General features: G+C 54.5%; 1 protein-coding gene across 10 annotated transcripts in view; it reads right to left on the bottom strand.

Moving 5' to 3' along the window:
- The window catches only part of MAPT (microtubule associated protein tau), an 87,256-nt gene that overhangs the window by 7,055 nt on the left and 60,622 nt on the right, over nucleotides 1–19,579 (bottom strand). For 3 of the 10 annotated variants that reach the window (XM_054574883.1, XM_054574887.1, XM_054574889.1), the window contains 3 exons: nucleotides 18,771–18,826; nucleotides 14,858–14,990; nucleotides 11,092–11,357 (listed from right to left, as the gene is read on the bottom strand). In XM_054574883.1, the coding sequence (XP_054430858.1) occupies nucleotides 11,092–11,357; nucleotides 14,858–14,990; nucleotides 18,771–18,826 (455 nt within the window). Of the gene's footprint in view, nucleotides 1–2,119; nucleotides 2,213–11,091; nucleotides 11,358–13,338; nucleotides 13,393–14,857; nucleotides 14,991–16,068; nucleotides 16,267–18,770; nucleotides 18,827–19,579 lie in introns of all 10 variants that reach the window. The other 7 variants (XM_054574880.1, XM_054574882.1, XM_054574881.1 and 4 more) reach the window with 4 other exon arrangements.

The raw sequence follows: 19,579 nt of genomic DNA, 5'->3' as shown, positions 1-19,579 counted from the left end.
CTGGGGTGGGCGCCGAGGAGGTGGGCAAGGAACTTGGGGACTCCTGGCAGGAGGGAGAGGGCTACGCTGGCGTGACCCAGGCCTTCGCTCTCCCTTCGGACAGGTGCGGTGGCTTGTGAGCAGAGGAGGGTGGGGCTGAACCTGGAATGAATGGCAGGGAGGGGAAAGGAAAGGGTGGGGGTGGGGTCCAGGGCGGGAGGGCACGGGTCAGGCTGACTGACTGTGGGCCGCGTTGGGAGGAGCCCAGAGCCTGCCAGAGGCAGCGGGGTCCCAGATGGAGAAGGAACAAGGCCTGCCTGCCAGGACGTCACCTCTAGACCAGGGAGCAGACGGCGAGCCAGAAGCTGGAGCCCAGGCGGGGGGGCCAGTGCCCCCGGAACACCTGAGGCCGACATTGAGCAGGGGCTTGCAACCCCCCAGCCACCTTTCACCAGAAGAGCTGCCCGCGCGAAGGCTCCTCCTGCAAACAAGCCTCGGCCAAGGATCGAGTGTTGCATTTGGGGCCGACCCCGGGTTGCCTACGGTCCTCCTCTCTCGGTCACAGGCTAACCCACAGGCCGGCAGAGAGTGCAGGAAGGACAGGGGGTGCCTGAGGAAGCCCCCTGAGGTCCTGGAACTGCCATCAGCAGTGGGAATGTGCTCTCTCCTCCTGAAGGGGCTGTCTGCTGTCTGCGGCCCACCGGACCCCACGGCCTCAGCCTCACCAGCACCACCAACCAGCCGACCAGACACGGGTGAAACGGGAAGGCGCCAGCCGCCTCCTCTGGCCGGAGCCCAGGCTGCAGTGAAGCCAGAGACCCAGGAGGGAAAGCTAAGACAGCAACGTGATCACGGACGGGGGTGGGGGGGTCCCCACACCTTCTCTCGGCGGAAGACAAGGTGGCAGTGGGACAGGAGAGCAGGGACTGGGGACAGAGGAGACACAGCAGACACTGTGAGGGAGTGTTAATGAAGCGCCATGCAGCAGCCGCTTGGTGAGTGCCCACATCCCGCGGATCAGCTGAGGGCTGCCCGGGGCAGGGGCTGGGGCAGAAGCACATTGCAAGAATAAACCCTCGGGCTGGACGAGAGGACGGGCGGCCCAGGCTGGGCATTTGGGGGAGAGACAGCCCCTCGGGGCCATCGCCGCCCCCTGGGCTGCCGGCCGGGAGCTAGGTGCCTGCTCTCAGAAACCACCCCTCCCCATGGGCGGGCCTCAGGGGCTCCCAGCCTCCTGCTCCCCAGCGTGTTAGGCCAGGGCGGTGAGGAGGGGTGCGGAGAAGGGGGAGTTTCAGGACGACGAGTGTGCGCCCGCTGTTGAACAAGGGACAGCTGGGAGGACGACAGCAGAGCTGATCGAGTGGGGAAGTGTGGGTGCCAGGGCAGATCTCAGGGACATTACATGGGGGGTGCAGGGAGCTCCCCAGGAAAACTTGGAGGGAGCCAACTTTTAAGGGGCTCACGGCAGCATTTCCAGGTCAACCCTTGGCTGAAGGCGGGTCCCCTGGGGCACTTCTGTTGGGCTCTTTTGCAGCTAAGTCACTGCCGGGGGGGGGGGGGTGGGGGGGAGCTGGTTTTGAACATGAGCGAGAGGCGTAGGCACTGGCTACCCCGCCTTGCAAATGCAGGAGGCAAACGTGAGCAGAGACTGGACTTCTCCTGCTCGGGGGGGTAGTAGAGTGAGACATTTGTGTCCACTCGTCAGAACAAGCGGGCCGGCTGTCCCAGTGGAGCCACTCAAAATGAGCCTGCCCAGGTGATGGAGGAGGAGGTGACAGAGCCATCCCAGGCGCTGCCACCCTCAGCCCAGCCTCACAAGGACTGTGGGGCTCCCAGGAGCCCATGCTGGGCGGTGAGTGGGGTCATGATGGGCGTTCAGGCTGTGAGGACCCACTGGCTGGTGTGAGGCAGAGAGAGGGTCAGCCATCTGCCCTGCGCGGCCGTGCAGGGGGCAGCCCTGGGGGACTGGGCGCCCCTTCCACAATAGCAGGCCCGGGTGTGGGGAGCCTGGGCTAGGTTTCCTTGGGGACACAGACTGAGATGGTTTATTCTGTGCAATGTCTCGCAAGGACACACACTCATGCCGCTTCTTAAAAACCAGAACCACAGTTGGGCGGGGGGAAAGTGTGAAGGTACTCACACTGCCGCCTCCTGGCACGTGTTTGATATTATCCTTTGAGCCACACTTGGACTGGACGTTGCTAAGATCCAGCTTCTTATTAATTATCTGCACCTTTGACAGCCAGAAAAAAGGATGAGTAACACACCACATCTGGACGCCCCTGCTCTGCACAGCTACTCCTGACCGCAGGGCGGGGAGAGGAGGGCCCAGGCAGCTCCCCAGGCATTCCAGGATCGTGGGTGACCGGGGCTGGCCCTGCCTTTCGGCATGGGGTTTACCAGATGTCCGTCGGGAGGCAATGCTTCACTCAACTAAAGGATTGTGTCACCGAGGCCCCGGAGGGAGCCCTGGTGAGGCCCTTAAACCGGAGTTGAGTGTTCACGAGGTTAGGATGGAATAAAATGTGCTCACTTATGTTTTAGATGAAGACAAAAAGAGTCCCACGTGGGTCCTCATTCACGCACCTGTCAGACCCACCAGAACATTCACCTAGGCCTTTCCGTGGCTGTTCTCCAGCCTGCCGGGCAGAATGGAATCACCTGCAGGGTTGTTTATTTTTAAATCCCAGACCTCACCCCGACCTAGAATAGCAACGTCGGTCTCTGTGCTTCTGAAAAGCGCCCCGGAGTGCACTGCTGGGTTCAAGGGTCACTAACGTCACAAGGATGACATGGATGGCCTTACGGAGAAGAGGGCCAGACCCTCACGTGCGAGGACTTGGTCTCATGGAAGGCAGGGTAAGCCTGCCCTTCCAGCCAGCGGCTCACCCTTGTCTACGGCCCAGCAGGTGCTTAAGGGGAACTGGGCTGATGGTCCCAGGTGTCTCCCCTCAGCTTTCGTGAGCGGCTCAGCCCTGCTGGTAGCGACCCCGCTGTAGCTCTGGGAGCTCCCCTCTCCGGGCACCAGGGAGAAGACGTGGGGATATCGATGTCTAGGTGGGGCATGGTTTTGACCCAATTTGTCTAAAAACTATGGCACAGAGAAGAGGAGTTGAAAAACTCCACTCCAGTCCTCTGGTGTGGCTCAGTGGGTTGGGCGTCATCCTGAAAACCGAAAGGTCACCCGTTTGATTCCCGGTCAGGGCACATGCTTAGGTTGTGGGACAGGTCCCTGGACTGGGCGTGTGTGAGAGGCAACTGATCAACGTTTCTCTCTCACACGGATATTTCTCTCCCCTCTCTTTCTCCCTCCCTTCCTCTCTCTCTCAAAATAAATAAAATTTAAAAGAAAAGCTCGATTTTGCTAGAGCGATGCTGTCCTCACCACCAGCTGCCTCCCCTCAGGAGCTCTGTGTGGGGCACCCGGCGCCACAGCTTCTCTCCATCACGGATGTGAAGGACCTCCGACTGGAATTCCCAGGTAAGAGCTGGCATCGCTCTCTGAGTCACTGCCCCAGGGGCCCAGGGACAGTTAGGGTGGCTGTGGCTGGGGGTCGCAGCCCTGGCCTGGCTCACCTACGGGGCGGGTCCCGTACTCTGACACAAGAGCCAGAGCGGGCCACCGAGGGGTCCACGGGTCCTCAGCTAAACAAACGGAGGATATGACAGCAAAATGGGTCCATCCTACTTTTTGGTGTTGAAATGACTTTTCCTGTATTAAATGGTTAATTATTAAATCACATTGATAGTAGATAATGTTTATTATTTCTAGCTGTCTTTAATCTGGCAAAACAAAAAGATAGCAATCTTCTCTTGGACGCTATCCCCAGCTTTTTTCCTTAGTCTGAACCTGAAAACCTGGGAAATACGTATCTAATCTACCTCTTTAAAATTTTTTTTTTTAGAAAGAAGGGAACGGGAAGGAGACAGAGAGGGAAACATTGATAGGTTGACTCTTGCATACCCCCAACTGGGGACCTGGCCAGCAACCCAGGTGTGCGCCCTGACTGGGAATCGAACCTGGGACCTTTCTGTTCGTAAGCTGGAGCTCAATCCACTGAGCCACACCAGCCAGGGCAAATCTATCTTTTTATCTTCTTTTATGTTCCTTAAAAATACAAGACTATGTATTTTCATTAGAAAAGGAATATAACATTCTGATTTTAAAAATAGAAGTTAAAGAATTCAAAAAGGAAACAGTTTTCTTGCTGTTCAAACAAAACCATGACTGCATTTCATTGTATTCCCTTGAAGTCTCATATATAAATACACTATCATCATGTGCGTAGAAATACTAGCAATTACTGTGTCCATACATTTTGTATCTTGCTTTATCAAGTAACATCACACCCAAAGCATTTGCTGTGTTCTACAGCCATTAGAGTATTGTTGAAGTAATATTCCGTTTTGGGGCATCTGTGCTATCAGATATTTATATTGATTCCATTTTAGAGACTATCAACAGCTTCACCATGAATATCTTCCTGCAAGGAGTTTTTTTTCCCTCATATTATGGATTATTTTCAAAGCATACAGACCCAAAAGTAGAATTTCTGGGTCAAAGTTACAAATATTTTAAAAATCCTCAACACAACTGTTTAAATGGCTTTCTAAAAGGATCAGATAAATTTACCCTAAGAGCACTGTTCAGAGAGTCAGTTCTACCATATTGCTGCCATATTGGTCATTTAAAAATTTGATGTTTTTTTTTTTTTTTGACATAAATGGAAACACATTGTTGGCTTACTCTGCATTGATTATTATGAACATTGCACCTTTGCCCCTTTTTGCTAGTAGGTATATTTGTTTCTAACATACAAATGTTTATATTTTCATATATTCAAATTCTTTCTTTGTAATTTCTCCTTTGGTTTTTAAATGGAAAAAAGACCCCTCCCTTAGAGGTTGGATAAGTATCTAATTCCATGTCACCTTTCTTACCCGTCACCCCCTTAGCGTACTGCTGAGGAAGCCATCAGAGGCCTAGAGGGGTTTGGGGACTTTCTCAAGCCAGTAGCAGAACCCACACCGGAGTCTGGAGAGGGGCGTTTCTGTGGCCACAGGCTACGGATATGACAGTAACATTTTCTGGGAGCTGTCTGTCCCCAAGGCTGTGTGTCACAAGTCAAACAAAACAACAGTCTCCCATGGAGGACGGTGAGGTTCTCTCCTGTCCACAAGGAGATCTGACTGTGGCAGCCCAGGCTTCGGCTACGAGCAGGGGGAGGGATGGGCGCTCTCACACTGCGTCCTAAGGACTTGCTGTCACCCTCTGCATCCTGTCTTTGAATGGGTTTGTGCCACTCTCAGATTTTAAGGAATAATCCTACATGAACTTCTTTGGGGATCATTTGTTATTAACCACTTTCAACTAGGTAAGTCTCAGAGGCAAACTTGCCTACTTTCACAAAGAGCTGTTTAGAATTAGGAAAACACACACACACACACACACACACACAAGAAAATTTCAAGGATAAGGTAAAAGAATAGGAGGCCATTAGCACTGACGATTACTCTTAACTGAGCTTCGTGGAAGCCAAGGCAAAAAGGAAAACAGGATGGGTTACGTAACTCCCCTTATCTGACACAGAAAACTTACCAGTTTTTCAAGGAAAATAACCTGTTTTTTATACAAATCCATGTAAGAAATTAATCAGATGAATCAAGAGACATTAAGCAATAACAAGATCTGCAACATACGTTTGTTTTTTTCCCCAATGTGGCTTTTTCTTGTTCTAACCCCACAAAAAAGGCAACAAGCTTTTGTGGGATTTGGCAATAGACACAAGGATATTTACAAAGCAAATACGAGTTACTGTTATTTGTCAAATTAAGCCAACACCCTTTACAGAATGTTAGATTTACAGAAAGGAGAAGAAAAAAGGGTAATGGTTGGCATTTTAAAATTGGAATCCTGAACCAGTGTCTCATCTAGAGTAACGGTGATACTGAGCCTCAGGTCTGGCCAGGCATTGTGAATGAATACCCACCACAGGGGAAAACAATATTTTGGAAGCTCCACATTTTGATCAGGAGACTCCTAGTCAAGGAAAAATTCCTGTGGTCAGGTTTTGGCCCTGGAGCAGAGGGTGGGGTGAGGTAGGGCGGGCCCACTCTGGTTAATCTACTTCCTGGAGGACCCAGAGAGGTCCCAAAGCCTCATTAGGCCTTAACCTTGTTCCCTGTGCACTCAGATCTCCCAGGGTGCTCCAGCTGGCCCAGCCCCCTCCAGCTCGCAGGCTGGGCCAAAGGCCACAGGCTGTCCCTGGCGGGGTCTGTCTCCAGCGCTGTCTGGTGCTGCTGGGCCGGACTTCACCTCACCAGGGTCAGGAGGCCCAGTGCTGAGGACTGGGAGTGGATGTGCTGGTGGGAAAGTCCAAGGTGGTCAGCCTGGGAACTGACCAGGAAAACTTATCTAGGCCTGTTATGTAAACCAGCCATAGAAGAGATCAAATAACGGGAGTCACCTGTAGGACTATTTACACTGTTCCTTTAAGCAGAGACTGCCCCCAGCTTCTTTCAGATGATTTGATTTACGTGAGATCTTTTCAGAAACCTAGGTGCTCGTGCTCCAGGTTCCAGGACTGTCCCCGAGGAGGGTCCCAGCCGGCCCTGCCCAGCCCTCCCCTCAGGCCTGACACCTGCGTCCAGGTTCCTCTGCGTCCAGGTTCCTCTGCGTCCAGGACAGGCAAACTATCCCGGGTAAACATTCACTTCACTTACTCCACGTAAATGTTCTTCACCTGTGCTTTTTATTGACAGAGTCCTGGGACTTTGTTAATAAATAGAATAAAAATACTTCAGTTCTCGTGCACGGAGACAGACACTTATGGCATTCCACTGCCATCTTGTGGTCACTTGGAACATTGCAGCCCAAGCCTTTCAAAGCCTGACAGCTCTGGTAGGTTCTTGTCCTTCCTTGGCTCCTAGGTCCTATCCAGCCTGGGGTCTTGGCATCCCAGCTACTGGCCAGGATGTCCCCAGAGGAAGTGACATTAGCTCTAGGGGCTCAGAGCCAACCAGACCGCCCCCACGCTCGGGCCCCTGTGCCCTTTTCTGGCTGTGACCCTGCACATCCCTTCTCAGCCTTGGCAGCCAAGGGATCCCCAGTTCTCATGACTAGGCAGCCCTGGACCCAAGTGAGCACTTTCTCTCTCACCTTGGATGGCACTGGACCTCTGTCACTTCCCTCCATGCTCCTGGCTGACCCCACAGCGGGGCTGCTGGGGTTGCCATTGCCCTCGCCTGCCCTCGCCTGCCCTCTTAATCAGCTCCGACGGCCTCCCAAGCTCACCCGCTATGACCACTGACGGTGGAGCCTGGGGCTCTCCTGTTGGCGCCCTCCAGCACCCCCTTCTTCTCCACCCTTGCTGGAGGGTGCTGTCCTGTCCAGTCAGGGAAAACGGCCCACAGACCCAGAGGAACCTCCTCTGTCAATTGAGCTAAGGAACTCTCCTTAGCTCTCGTGTAAACGAACAAAGCTCCAGCCTAAACCCACACTCCACCGGCTCTCCCAGGGCTAACTTTATTTTGCTTTTGCTCTGAAACTCCCCAGGGTGCAGTTTCTTACTGTCCTCTTCCAGCCTGTGTGCCCAGCACCCTATGTGAGGGACTGCCCAAAGGCGGGTGATGGTCCCAAACGAGGGTCTGTCCTGGCTTCTCTGAATTGAGGCCGCAGGGACACAAAGATTGATCCAGAGGAAAAGATGAGACCCTTCCACAGATCGCTGACTGAGCAGAGTTAAATTGTGAAAACCATGAACGTGCCTTCATTATATCCCAAAGGATCATCCTGATTTGCATCCTCACCAGGATGTAAGGATACCAATTGCACATCGCTCACACCTGCAGTGAGGAGTTGTTTTGTTTTGTTTTTAATGTGTTTCAAATGCTGGTCCTTTGTCTCTGTGTCTGACTGCCCCCTGCTCTCCTCACAAAGGAGGAGATCGGGATAGATGTTGGGGAGGCGGGTGCAGGACAGAGGGTGTGGCCTGGGCTGGGTCTGAGCTGACTGAGGAGCAGGTGCCTAGAATCTGAAAACAGGGACAGGTTTGGGACCAAAAGAGGAAAACTAGTTACCAGATCCAGGGTGTAGGCAGGGCGCTAGGAGTTGGGGTTTAGGCCAGAGGTTCGCAGGTAGGAATTCGGGGACACGGGTTCTCAGCCTGGACTACACACTGGGAACACCTGGGGAGGCCCCCCTGAGGGTCTAACAAGCCTGGGAAAGGCCCTGGCATTAGGATTTTTAACAGAATCCCACTGTGCCCGCCCTGAGCCCCCTGCAAGGCGGTTCTCCTTTGCAGCTGGGAATGCGCGCCGAGCCCCAGGGCTCCCGAGCCGCAATGACTGCAGCTGCGGCCCCTCCTCCCCTTTGCTTCCGTCTCTGTGGAGTGGGCAAGTGATTCTTCTGCATTTTCCTTTTAAAATTAAGAATTTCATTTTGGACTCTTCAAGCCATACATGTTCCCTGCAGCAAACCATGAAAACAGAGAAAAGTGCAAAGCAGGAAATAGAAGTTTTACATTATTTTTAGCCAGTGACTTATATTGACCTGCCATGGTTTTCAGTCTGCAGGTTTCCAAGCACGGCTGTCCCCTGCGCTTCCTTCGTCAACGTGGTCCCCTCTTCAGGGAGCTGAGTCAATCCTCAGAGCGCGGTTCCGTGTGCAGCTGAACAAACACCCATGGAGCACTTGCTGTGCGTGGGCACCCGCAATGTTACAGGGGCCCAAAGAGCTCAGCGTCACCTTGAGGAGCCGTCAGCCCAGTCCCGAAGGAGGACACATGAGATGCTTCGACAGATCATTTGAAAATCCTCCTCTGTGGATCCCAGGTGCCTTCTTTCCTCCTTTTCCTTTTCAGTTTCCCTGGAGAGTGACGTGTTGATCTTTGTTGTTACAGCTGAGGTTTCCTTCAGCTCAGGCAATTTTCTAGGCTTTCCGTGGAATTTAAGGAGCGGCTGTTGCTCCATCTGCTGCCACTCTCCCACACCTCCTGCCCCAGTCAGTCCCAGGAGAGGTCCTCCTTCCTCCTTGAACCTTCAGCAGATGGGGACATACATCTGCGCCCAGAGTGGTGCGGTGGTGGCATGGGGGCACCTTCCCTCTCTCCACTCTGAGCATCACGTCCCTGGCCCTGGCTCCCCAGCGGCCTCTCCCTGCGCGGTGTAGGGTGGGGGGCGGCCGGCAGCCCTGGGAAAGTGCCCCCCTCCGCTCAGCCCTGCCACTCGGCAGAGCTGTGAGAACCGGGCCCGACAGTGTCCAGACGTTCCAAGCCAACCTCAGATGACCCCGGGGTGGCAGGAGGGCACTGGGTGTCTGCTGGTGTGTGCAGAGTCCCGCAGGCTGCGAGACGCCCACGGCTACCGTGTCCCTCTAATGGGTCGTTGTGGGCGCTGGTCACAGCTGCCTAATCTTCTCGGTGGTGCGGAACTGCCATGTGCAGTTTTCTCATTTTTCACAATGAGGGCAAAAGGTCACTGTGCTATGAAAACAGGCACACGAGGGACAGCACGGAGGGAAGGGTGCCGCTGCCCGTGGGAAACACCCCACCAGCTCCCTGGAGGCCGCGCGGCCCTCGAAGCTTCACAGAAGGGTCAGCCTCACGCCGACACCCTACACAGCTGCCTCGGGGCTCCTTCCAGAAGGAGACAGGCATCTCCACCAAGAGGAGTGCAGGCCGACATGGAGGCAGGGAACGTGGGCCCAGGGCCTCCTGGGGTCTGAAGACCAGTTCTGCCCCAAGAGGCGCCGGGACCCCCGCTGGGCAGGAGCGAGGCTGGGAGCTTGGCGGGAGGCCCTGAGTCTCCACAGGGGGCGAGGTGCAGGGTTCGGGGAAGGCACTCGCAGGGCCCCTCTGTGATGCCCCCCTTCCAGGGACAGCCAGGCCTCGGCCAAGAGTAATAAAACCAGCGGAGGGGAGGGTTCCCGCTGCGGGGGTGCTGAGCTGTCTCGATGGAGAGAGAAATATCGGCTGAGGGCGTTGTAAGGCACCCTCCCCCTGCCCCCAAAACGGCCCAGGCCAAACGCATCTGTGGTCTCAAGAGCAGAGCCTTGGTCCTCTGCACCCCATATGAGCCCCCTCTTTTCCCTTCCCCACTCCCCTCCATGGTGCTGGACGGGCTGTGATGGACTCAATTGTGTCTCCCAAAATTCATAGGGTGAAGTCCCAATTCCCAGTACTCAGAACGGGACTGTATTTGGAGATATGGCCTTCAAAGGAGTCATTCTGTTAAAATGAGGTCATTAGGGTGAACCCTAACCCAATAGGGCTGGTGTCCTTATAAGAAGGGGAGACTGGGACCTGGAGCCCCCCAAGGGAAGAAACCATGTGAGGACACAGGAGAAGGTGGCCACCTACAGGCGAAGGAGAGAGGCCTCAGCAGAAACCAACCTTCGAGACCTTGATCTTGGACTTTCGGCCTTGAGAACTGTGAGGAACTATGTTTTGGCTGCATAAGCCGCCCAATCTGTGGTGTTTCGTGTGTCAGCCCGAGGAAACTCATACAACGGGGACTCGGACAAGAAGGGTAAGGGGGGCCCAGGCCAGGCCATCCCCCGCCCCCACCTCCGGCCCTCGGGAGCTCACCTTAGGAGACCCAAGCATTTCATGAGCACCCACTTGCCCCTGGAAGAATCCATTGTTCAAAATAGAACCCAGAATTTCCCCAGAACAGAAGGCTAGAGAGAAACCTAAACAGATGTGCGACAAACACCAGAGACACTGAACTACAGATACGCTGTGTCATGATCTAAACGCGATGCAGGCCAGGGGACCTCTGTGGCATCCCCACTTTGAGAACCTGCAGGCCGCAGAGAACAACCCTGTAATCCCTGACACCATCTGATCAGCGGGGGCTGACGTGGGCAGGGAAAGACCCAGCAGTCTTTCTCCGCTGAGCAGGGCACTCATGGCTTTGTGGGGACTAAAGAGCCACGCTCCACTGTGGCGACCCCTTGGAGAGGTCCGGAGCCTGGGTGCTCTGTGAGGCATGGGAGCTGACCTGCTTGCCCGCCTACGCTCCATATGCTCCAGGCGTTGCCGGGCCCACGCGCCTTCTCCAGGCGGCCTCGGGCCTGCATACGCAGCCGGCCTCCCCCAGCCCCGTCCTTACCTTCCCGCCTCCTGGCTGGTGCTTCAGGTTTTCGGTGGAGCCAATCTTGGACTTGACATTCTTCAGGTCTGGCATGGGCACAGGCGCAGTCTGCAGGCGGCTCTTGGCTGAAGACGGTGACTTGGGCGGGGTGCGGACCACTGCCACCTTCTTGGGTTCCCGGGTAGGCGGCGTTGGCAGGGACGGGGTGCGGGAGCGGCTGCCAGGAGTGCCAGGGGAGCCGGGGCTGCTGTAGCCGCTGCGGTCCCCAGATTTCCCAGATTCACCTGGGAAGGAGCAGGGAGTGAGGCCAGAACTGGGTTGGCAGCCAGGTCACTCAGGCCCTGGGGACCGCCTGTCCTGAGGCCATTTCCAGGCTGGAGGCTCAGGAGGCTGTCCTTGAGCTCATACCACAGAAACATCTTTTCTTCCTGGCCTTGTTGCTTAGGGACAGAGATACCCCATTTCCCAGGGAAGCGAAGTCCACCAAGGACCTCCCAGTATCCCCTCCCAGAGAGGGAGCCAACTCTGCCCCACGGCCCTGCAAGCAAGAGATGGGATTCAATTAGCTGTGTGGTCTCGGACAAATCACTTCCCCATCTGAAATCAGGGCCTCAACTCAAACAAAAATAATTATAACACCAGCAGGGAGGGAGGCTAGGCAGGGGTATGTGTATCGTGTTTCATAAACTCCAGTGCAATGCCAGGTGGTCTTTTCCCTGAATAAGGCCAACGCAAGGACAGGATCCACAGGCTACCCTTGTCTAGATCTGTTAGAGCCTTTACCCATAGGTGAGGTGTTTTAATTTTTATTTTTTAAAGTTGACTTTTTTATGTTTAAAGATTTTATTTTTAGAGAGAGGGGAAGGGAGGAAGAAATAGGGGGAGAGAAACATCAATGTGTGGTTACTTCTCGTGTGCCCTCCACTGGGGCATGGCGTGCGACCCAGGCATGTGCCCTGACTGGGAATCGAACCCACAATCATTTGGTTCACAGGCAGACACTCAATCCACTGAGCCACACCAGTCAGGGTGGGTGAGTTTTAAGCTGTTCAGCAAGTTCAAGTCCCCTTTCCCACCATACCCCACCCAGCCTCCCTGGCTCCAAAACAGTATCCCTGCTTCATGTCCACCTGTCCCTGGCTCTCCAAACAAGCCATGCTCACGCTCCATGCCCTGCTATGCCAGTCCCTCCCTAAGAACGCCCATCCTCCCCCTACGATGCAGGGCAAACACCAGTGCACCTGTCCACGCCTGCCAGGAGGGCTGCTGGGACCAGTCCTCTCCCCAGAGACTGTCCTTCAGTTGTGTACTATCCCGTTGGCCACATGGTTCAGTGTTTCTCCAAGCGTGGCCCAGGGACCCCTGAGTCAGAGTCTCTAGAGCTGTGGGCAGTGGGGGGAAGTGGGACCGGTAAGATGCAGATTCCTGGGTCCCCTCTGGACCTGATATAACAATCTCTAGGGGTGGGGCCTGGAAGCTGGTTCGTCCCACTGCTGGGCTGGATGCTGTGCCCGGGGTGCTGAGGTTTAGCTTCTCTCAGCTCGGAGGCCGATGTGCCAAGTGAATAAGCATGGTCCTTCTTAGAGTTTGAAACTCCACGTCTGTAGTTATCCCTAATGTCATCAAGCTCTGGGGCAGCAGGACCAGTGAGGCCTTTTCTCTTTTTCAACCTAAGGAGCCTGGGCCTCTGCCTCCAGACACAGCCCCACCCCCACCCCCACCCTGCCCTGCCCTGCCCCACTGCCTCCAGGCACACGGCTGGCTTGTGCTTGGGGGTGGCTTCAGATCCTTTCTGTGCCACCTAAGGGCACAGCTGCCCGAGCCTGTGTCCTCATCTGAAGAGTGGGGAGTGTGGTCCCAGCCCCCGGTGCTGTTTTGAAGGCTGGGTGCAGTAACAGGTCAAAGTGTCCAGAGCAGCGCTGAGTATTTAATAAATGCCAGAGGGAATTGCACACCCAGACCTTGGTTAGGGACAGTCCTCACCCCCAGCGAGCACAAACAGCTTGAGGCACATGCTCCCCGTCCCACCCAACAGCCCTCAGCGGAAGGGGATGCGAACACGCAGGATTAGAAAGATCCACTAGGCAGCCGCATCTGAACAAACCGCACCCAAGAAGAGGAACGGGAATTCTGACTCTTCTGATTCAGGCTCCGCGTGTGAAGCCAGTGTCTCAGAAGTAGACCCTCTGGCTCTGAAAACCTAAGCCAACAAACAGCGGCACACGCAAAGGGGGTGGCCCCCGGGCGAAGCAGCCTCAGATTTACCTCTCTCAGATTTTGCCCCTGCAGGGGGTGGCTTTCTCTGCACTTGCTTGGTAGCTTAAAAAGAAAAATCCACAGAAAGCCTCATTATAATCAAGCTTAAATGGGGCCTCCTCTTCAGGCTGTGGGTACCCAGCCAGCCTGTGCAGCAGAAGTGAGCGAGGCAGCGCTCCCACCTGTCTGTCAGGAAACAAGCTCAAGGGGGCCCACGGGGCATCCTGTCCACCGGCCAGGCTGCCGCCCAAGAGCAGGTAAGATCCAAAGAGAAATGCACGTTCTTGTTTCCAGTTCTGGCTCTAGTTGTGTGAGTCAGCTGGCATAATGTTAAGCGAAAAGAAGCAGGATCAGAATTGTATATAAGATCCAGTTGTGATTCCTTCACTACCCCATATCATAGGTATTATAAACACAAGAACAACATTGCCTGGAAAATCAAACCAACAGGTCTCACTGGGCAGCCGTCCTTGGAGGCACCGCCCTGCGGCAAACTCGGCTAACAGCCTGGCAAGAACAAGCAGCAGACGAAGGGCTCTGTGACACCACTCGCGCCAATGGGCAGCCGAGGCTCATGCCCAGCCCGCACAAGGTCCATAGGCCCCCGAGCACCACGCCGCAGCCAGCGCGGGCCAGGTGCCCCCCGAGGTGCGCGGAGTCTAAACCCAGTTGCCCGGGACATGTCTCCCAGGCAGTGGGAGAGGGGAGCTGAGCCTGGCTGTTCCCAATCCCCAAAGATTTTTTTTTTAAATCCTCATCTGAAGACATTTTCTTCATTAGTTTCAGAGAGAGAGGAAGGGAGAGAGAGAAACATTGAAACAAGAGAGAAGCATCCATTTGTTGCCTCCTGTTTGTGCCCAGACAGGAATCAAATGCGCCTGGACCGGGGAATTGAACCCACAGCCCAGGTGTGCGCCCTGACCAGGAATCAAACCCACAAACTTTTGCTTAAGGGATGACGCTGCAGCCAACTGAGCCACATTGGCCAGGACAGGGCTACTATTCTTAATAGCAACCCTGGAAGCAAAGTCACTCTGTTGAAGTCTTTTCTGATACTCAGACTAACTGGGTTTTACGCACAAAGCACAGGAGGGCAGACCCAGCCTGCACCAGTTCAGCTAAGCCTTAGGTTCTGTCAGAGGGTCCCTACGTCCCAGCAAGGGATGCTGGGCAGAGGCCGCACAACGTGAGGTCACGCATAGTGATGTGTTCAGGCTGCACAGGGCTGAACACCTCCCAGGAGCCCTGGACTTGGGGTCAGAGAAGCTCAGAGAAGCCCCTTTCTTGTCACTTGTTAGTCACGTGGGTGCATTTTCCTCATAAAATGAGCTGGTTAGATTTAGCTGTGCAAACTTTCAGAGCCTTGATTTTCTTCATTGGTAAAAAGTGGAGATTCAATATCTACCTCAGAAAATTGTCAAGAAGATTAAAAAGAAAACAAACATTCAGGTGCTTCGTAAACTGCAGGCATCAATGAACTATCAGGGGCTAGGAACGGTTAAGTGCCTCCAGAGAACATGCTGCTTACCTGTGCCCGGCGGGGTCTTTGGGGATGGCGTGGTTTTCGCGGGGATCCTGGTGGCATTGGCTGGGCCTTTCTGGCCTGGAGGGGCTGTTCCCCGGGGTGTGGCAATCTTCGTCCCAGGTTTAGTATCCACCCCCTGTAAACAGAAGCATGGTAGAGTGGTTTTTACAATTGGGAAAAGTCACTGTCACCTGGAACCGATGCCAGCCCCACTCAACCACTTTGATTCAAAAGAGGCTAAGACTGGGGCGGCCCTTTGCTTACTAGATGCAACTAGAATGTCTCCTGCAATCACAGTGGTTTGCTGGGCACACAAACCCACAGCCCCACCCAAACGCCAAGTGCTCTGAATACCATTTCCTCCTGGAGGGAACTGTTTACATGAGTTATCAGCCTCAGGTGTGCGCATGTATTTTGTAGAAGACAACAGAGCTTATAGCGATGATCAGGCTCATTATCCACCCAGGGTCGGTCCATAGGCAGGACATTAGTAGACCACTCCCATGTGGACACCGCTTTCTGACTTTCCCTAGGGATTTGACCGATGGTGGTTGGTTTCCCCAGGGACCCTTGAAGACACTGTTGAACCTGACCCAGAGTGCTAACAGAGCTAAGTCATGCCCTTTTGTGCTCTTGCAAGCAACCCTTAGGTTTCAGCAACTCCTTAGGTGTGCTCAGAGCTCTTGGTGGGCGAACACCAGCATCAGTTAGCAAACTAGCCAACGGTGGAGCAAGTGCACAAGCACAGTGGGTCAGCAGTGACTGGGTGTGGTTACCTAGCTGATGACCTTGATACACAGCACACACTCGGAAAAGAAACAGACATTAACCGAGGACTTCCAGATGGTTGGGGAGGGCGCGAACTAGTGGGATGGGCACGGTTGCGTGGCGATGCTGGCACCTGGCCCAAGAGAGGACGGTCTGGAAACACGCCAGGGACCGGAGCCCAGGGCGGATGAGGGAGCCCGGTCGGAGCGGGGATCTCCACGGCAGGGCCCTCAGCTGCCTCAGGGGCTGCTGCTCTCAGGCACCTAGGGGAGTTCAGATGGGGGGCACTGGGTCCCCAACCCATTTCAACCAGAATTTGAACTGCTCTCCACGGTGCTTCTAGGCAAGAGTTTATCTGAAGAAAGGTCTTTTCGGCTAAAAAAAAAAAAATCCACTAGAAAGCCACATTAGAGCAGCCTGATTCTTTTCAAAGGTGTTTTCCTTACCTTGACTTTCACCTCCTTTGCTCCAGAACTGCCAGTTCGGGGTGTGACGGGAGAGGCGTGTTTAGGAGAGGAAGATGGCTCTGGGCACACGGCAGGGCTGGAGGGTTTGATCAAAGGGTCTGAGCTACCAGGAGTGGGGCGTGTGGGGCTAAGGCAAGGCCTATGGTTCAGGGTTTTGGCAGAGGAAGGTGTGGATGTCTTAAACATAAACATAAATAAAATCAAAATAAAAGTCAGCACATGGCGGGGGAACAAACTGAAAAAGGACAGTAACTAAAAATACATAAGGCAGTAATGGTTCACAGCAGCGATCTCCAAACTGTCTGGATCCTGTACCCTTAACAGTCCTTGTACTTATTTATCAGTTAGCACTATACCACAATGCCAATATATGATGGACCTTATAAAACATGTGACAAAACTTTTAAAAGATAAAAAAATGAATAGAAGTTCTAGAATGTTCTTTCTCTAGCCCACTGGATTTTCTTTTGTCCCCTCTCCCACTTTGGAGACCACTGATTTACAGGTGTTTCATGCTTAAAAAGCTGATGGAGATCGCTGAAGTAGATGATGCTAGGATGTTTCTTACTAAAACATCTCCAATGTGTCACAGGTCGGAAGTGCCTCACTTGCTGCCCAGTTCCAGGTGAGGAGCCCTTGCTGGCCTGCTAACACCTGGCTCTCTTCCACCTCAACGACAGAATCACACTTGCTAAAATCAGGACTGTGCCTGTTCTAAGCCTTCAAGATTCTGCCTGACAACACTTAGGTTACACACACACACACTTTCTGATTAAAATCTCAAGTAGAACTAAACACAGTCCGGCGAACCCTAATCTGGCCAATGTTTACTCTGGAACGCGTTCCACTTAAGGAAGTAGCCTGGGCGGGGCAGGTGGCCAACGGGACAGATGTCTGTAAGCTGGATGACCTCACAGAGGCAGCTGCACTTGACGGATGGTGTGGCTGGCATCTGTGGTTTGTCCTAACTGCCTCTGGGGTACGTTGACCAGGAAGTGTGGCCCTCGTTAGGGGGGGCAGTGCTACACCCTCCCTCAGGAATAAACCAGAGAGGACAAGTCCAGAGGGTTCCAGGGAGGGGGTCTGGCCTGCAGGGCAGGTCCTGACTAGAGACTTTACCAGGGTCCTTGGGTTTGAACCCCCACTGAGGTGACCGAGGCCCTCTGTGTGGCCAGCCTTGGTGAGGAGGACGCCCCAAGGGATGGAGAGGGAGTGCGAGGGGAGGGCCGAGCTGAGGCCCTGGGGCAGGCGAAAGGAAGAAAAGCTGGGGGCGGGTCCTGGCAGCCCCTCCTTCCCCAGATGCACAAGGCAGTGCTCCCTACCTGGCCTGGGCTTCTCAGGAACCTGACCCCTTGCTGTGAGCCGGTGAGCGACTCCAGGGCAGGGCCATTGCACCCATATGTGGGCACAAACGAATGCAAGAACGTATGCACACACGAGGCCAGGATTCCCCTAAACGTGCGTCATGAGCGGCAAGCAGCTGTTGCTACTGCTCCAAGCACTGAGGGCAGAGCCAGCCCCAAGTCTCTGCAGGACCCTCAGCTCACTCACCAGGGCCTTGTGGTGGTGAACCCTGACTTCCTACCGGGCAGGCGCTCCGGGAATGGCCACAGTGCGCTGCCAAACGCCTAGAGCTACATTCTGCACCTGCGGACTCCAGGGCTGGTGAAGACCCAGGCCTTTGAGGCAGAATTGATCATGGAAGTTGTAGGTACCTTCGAGAAAAACAGGTCTTCATCGGGGGCCACAGTGGGATTTTCCTGGGAAAACACTCCTGTGCAGTTACAGGAGCATTTTGCAAGAAAGTCATTGAGGAGAGTCACCTGCAGCTGACAGGAGGCACTGAGCGGGAGGGCAGGCCCGGGTGCTGCTGGGGGCGGGATGCCTCCCTCGCTGTTCTGGGGGGCGGGTTCTGAAGACTGACGAAGTACCACGCCAAAGCACCGCCTTGGCAAGATGTGAAGATGGCACCTACCGCGCCATCGCAGCCACACGGGTGCCCTTGGCACTTAGGGTGTGTGCCAGGTTTCCCTCCTATGCCAGCCCCTCCCCCACCTCCAGCTCAGCAGCGACCCGGCCAACCTGCTTAGAGTTCTTGGAAGGCATATGGCTTCTCTTCCGGGTCTTTGCTTGTGCTGCTCCCACTCCTCAGGTGCCTTTCCCCACCCCCTGCCTGACCAACCCTCTTTTAAAGGTCCTCTCTTCTGGGGCTTTTCCAGAACCCTCCGCCTTAGGCTGTAGATCACTTCCTCACTCAACACTCCCTCAACCCCCTCGGGAAATGGTATTTTCTATACCCTTTTGTATATGTGTGAATATATATACACATAGTTGCTGAGCCTAGACCTGGAGTGGGAAGTGCAAGATGTGCAAAATTCAACCTTTATTGCAGAAAATTCAAACATACCTTCATTTTCCGCGACCACCTCCTTTCAACTAGGCTAACGTGACTGCAACGAGGAGCACGAATTCCTTAACCTGCTCACCACCCTCCCTGGCGTAAGCATCAGAATGGATAAATGCCGGAGTTTAAGTTTGCGTAAAAACACAAAGCATTCTCAATGACAGTTGTACTTCAGTGACAAACGCTCCCCGCATGATATACATGAAAATTAATTCCGATTTAAAGCTTCTTGATAAACTTGACGGCGGCAGGCAGTGTTGTGGTGTCGCCAGCTTACCTTGGTTTTCTTGTCATCGTTTCCAGCCCCGTCTTTGCCTTTACTGACCATGCGAGCTGACAAAACATAAATGAGAATGTACGTTACACCCCTGCGCACAGCTCATGGGAAGAGCCCTGCATCGCCGGGCTGGCTCCTCAGGACAGTGCAGTGCGCTCTGTTCAGCTGGGCTCCGTGGCGGCCCACCCATCTCTCTCCCCTGGCGTCTGTTAGGTGTCTCATTGTTAGTATCAACACAGCACACTGCGGTCATTGCTTGGAGCGCCCTGGTGAGGGGGCAGCAGGCTGGCCGAGGGTGGGGACATGCAGAGGGGACGCAGAGGAGAGTGTTTCGGGCACACGTTGGCACAGGGAAGGCGGGCTCTCTCCACAGACTCCCTTCCTGCCTCTGCCTGAGCCAACCTCCCCCGACTGGGGCCAACTCCTCTCCAAGCAGGGGCGCTGGAAAGTCCCAGGGCCGCGGATGGGGCAGCTCAGCCAGGCGCCCCGCGCCTGCTCATGCTGTCACCGCAGGGTCAGGGTGAGTGAGCTGTCTTCCTGAGCTGGCCTCTTTCTGATGGGGGGCTCTGGGCACCAGCCGCAGCTGTTCTCCCGCGAGCCCATCCCACCCTGACCCGGCCCTAGACGGCCTCCTCACCACCTGCAGGCCTTCCCAATGGCCTAATCCTTGTTCAGCCATTTCCCCAAATCAGCTCTAAACTAGTTACCAGCAAACATCCTACAGATAACCTCTGATTTTAGGCCTACACGGACCATTGACTGCTTTTGTGTTTCAGAAGCCACACCCCTTGGTGAAACCAATCCACTTG

This window comes from Pteronotus mesoamericanus, unplaced genomic scaffold (genome assembly GCF_021234165.1).
Source record: "Pteronotus mesoamericanus isolate MK-2021 breed Mesoamerican mustached bat unplaced genomic scaffold, CSHL_Meso_final contig_269, whole genome shotgun sequence".
NCBI classification, from domain to species: domain Eukaryota; kingdom Metazoa; phylum Chordata; class Mammalia; order Chiroptera; family Mormoopidae; genus Pteronotus; species Pteronotus mesoamericanus.
Note: the sequence above shows the minus strand (reverse complement) of the source record. Positions and strands in the feature narration are given on the sequence as shown.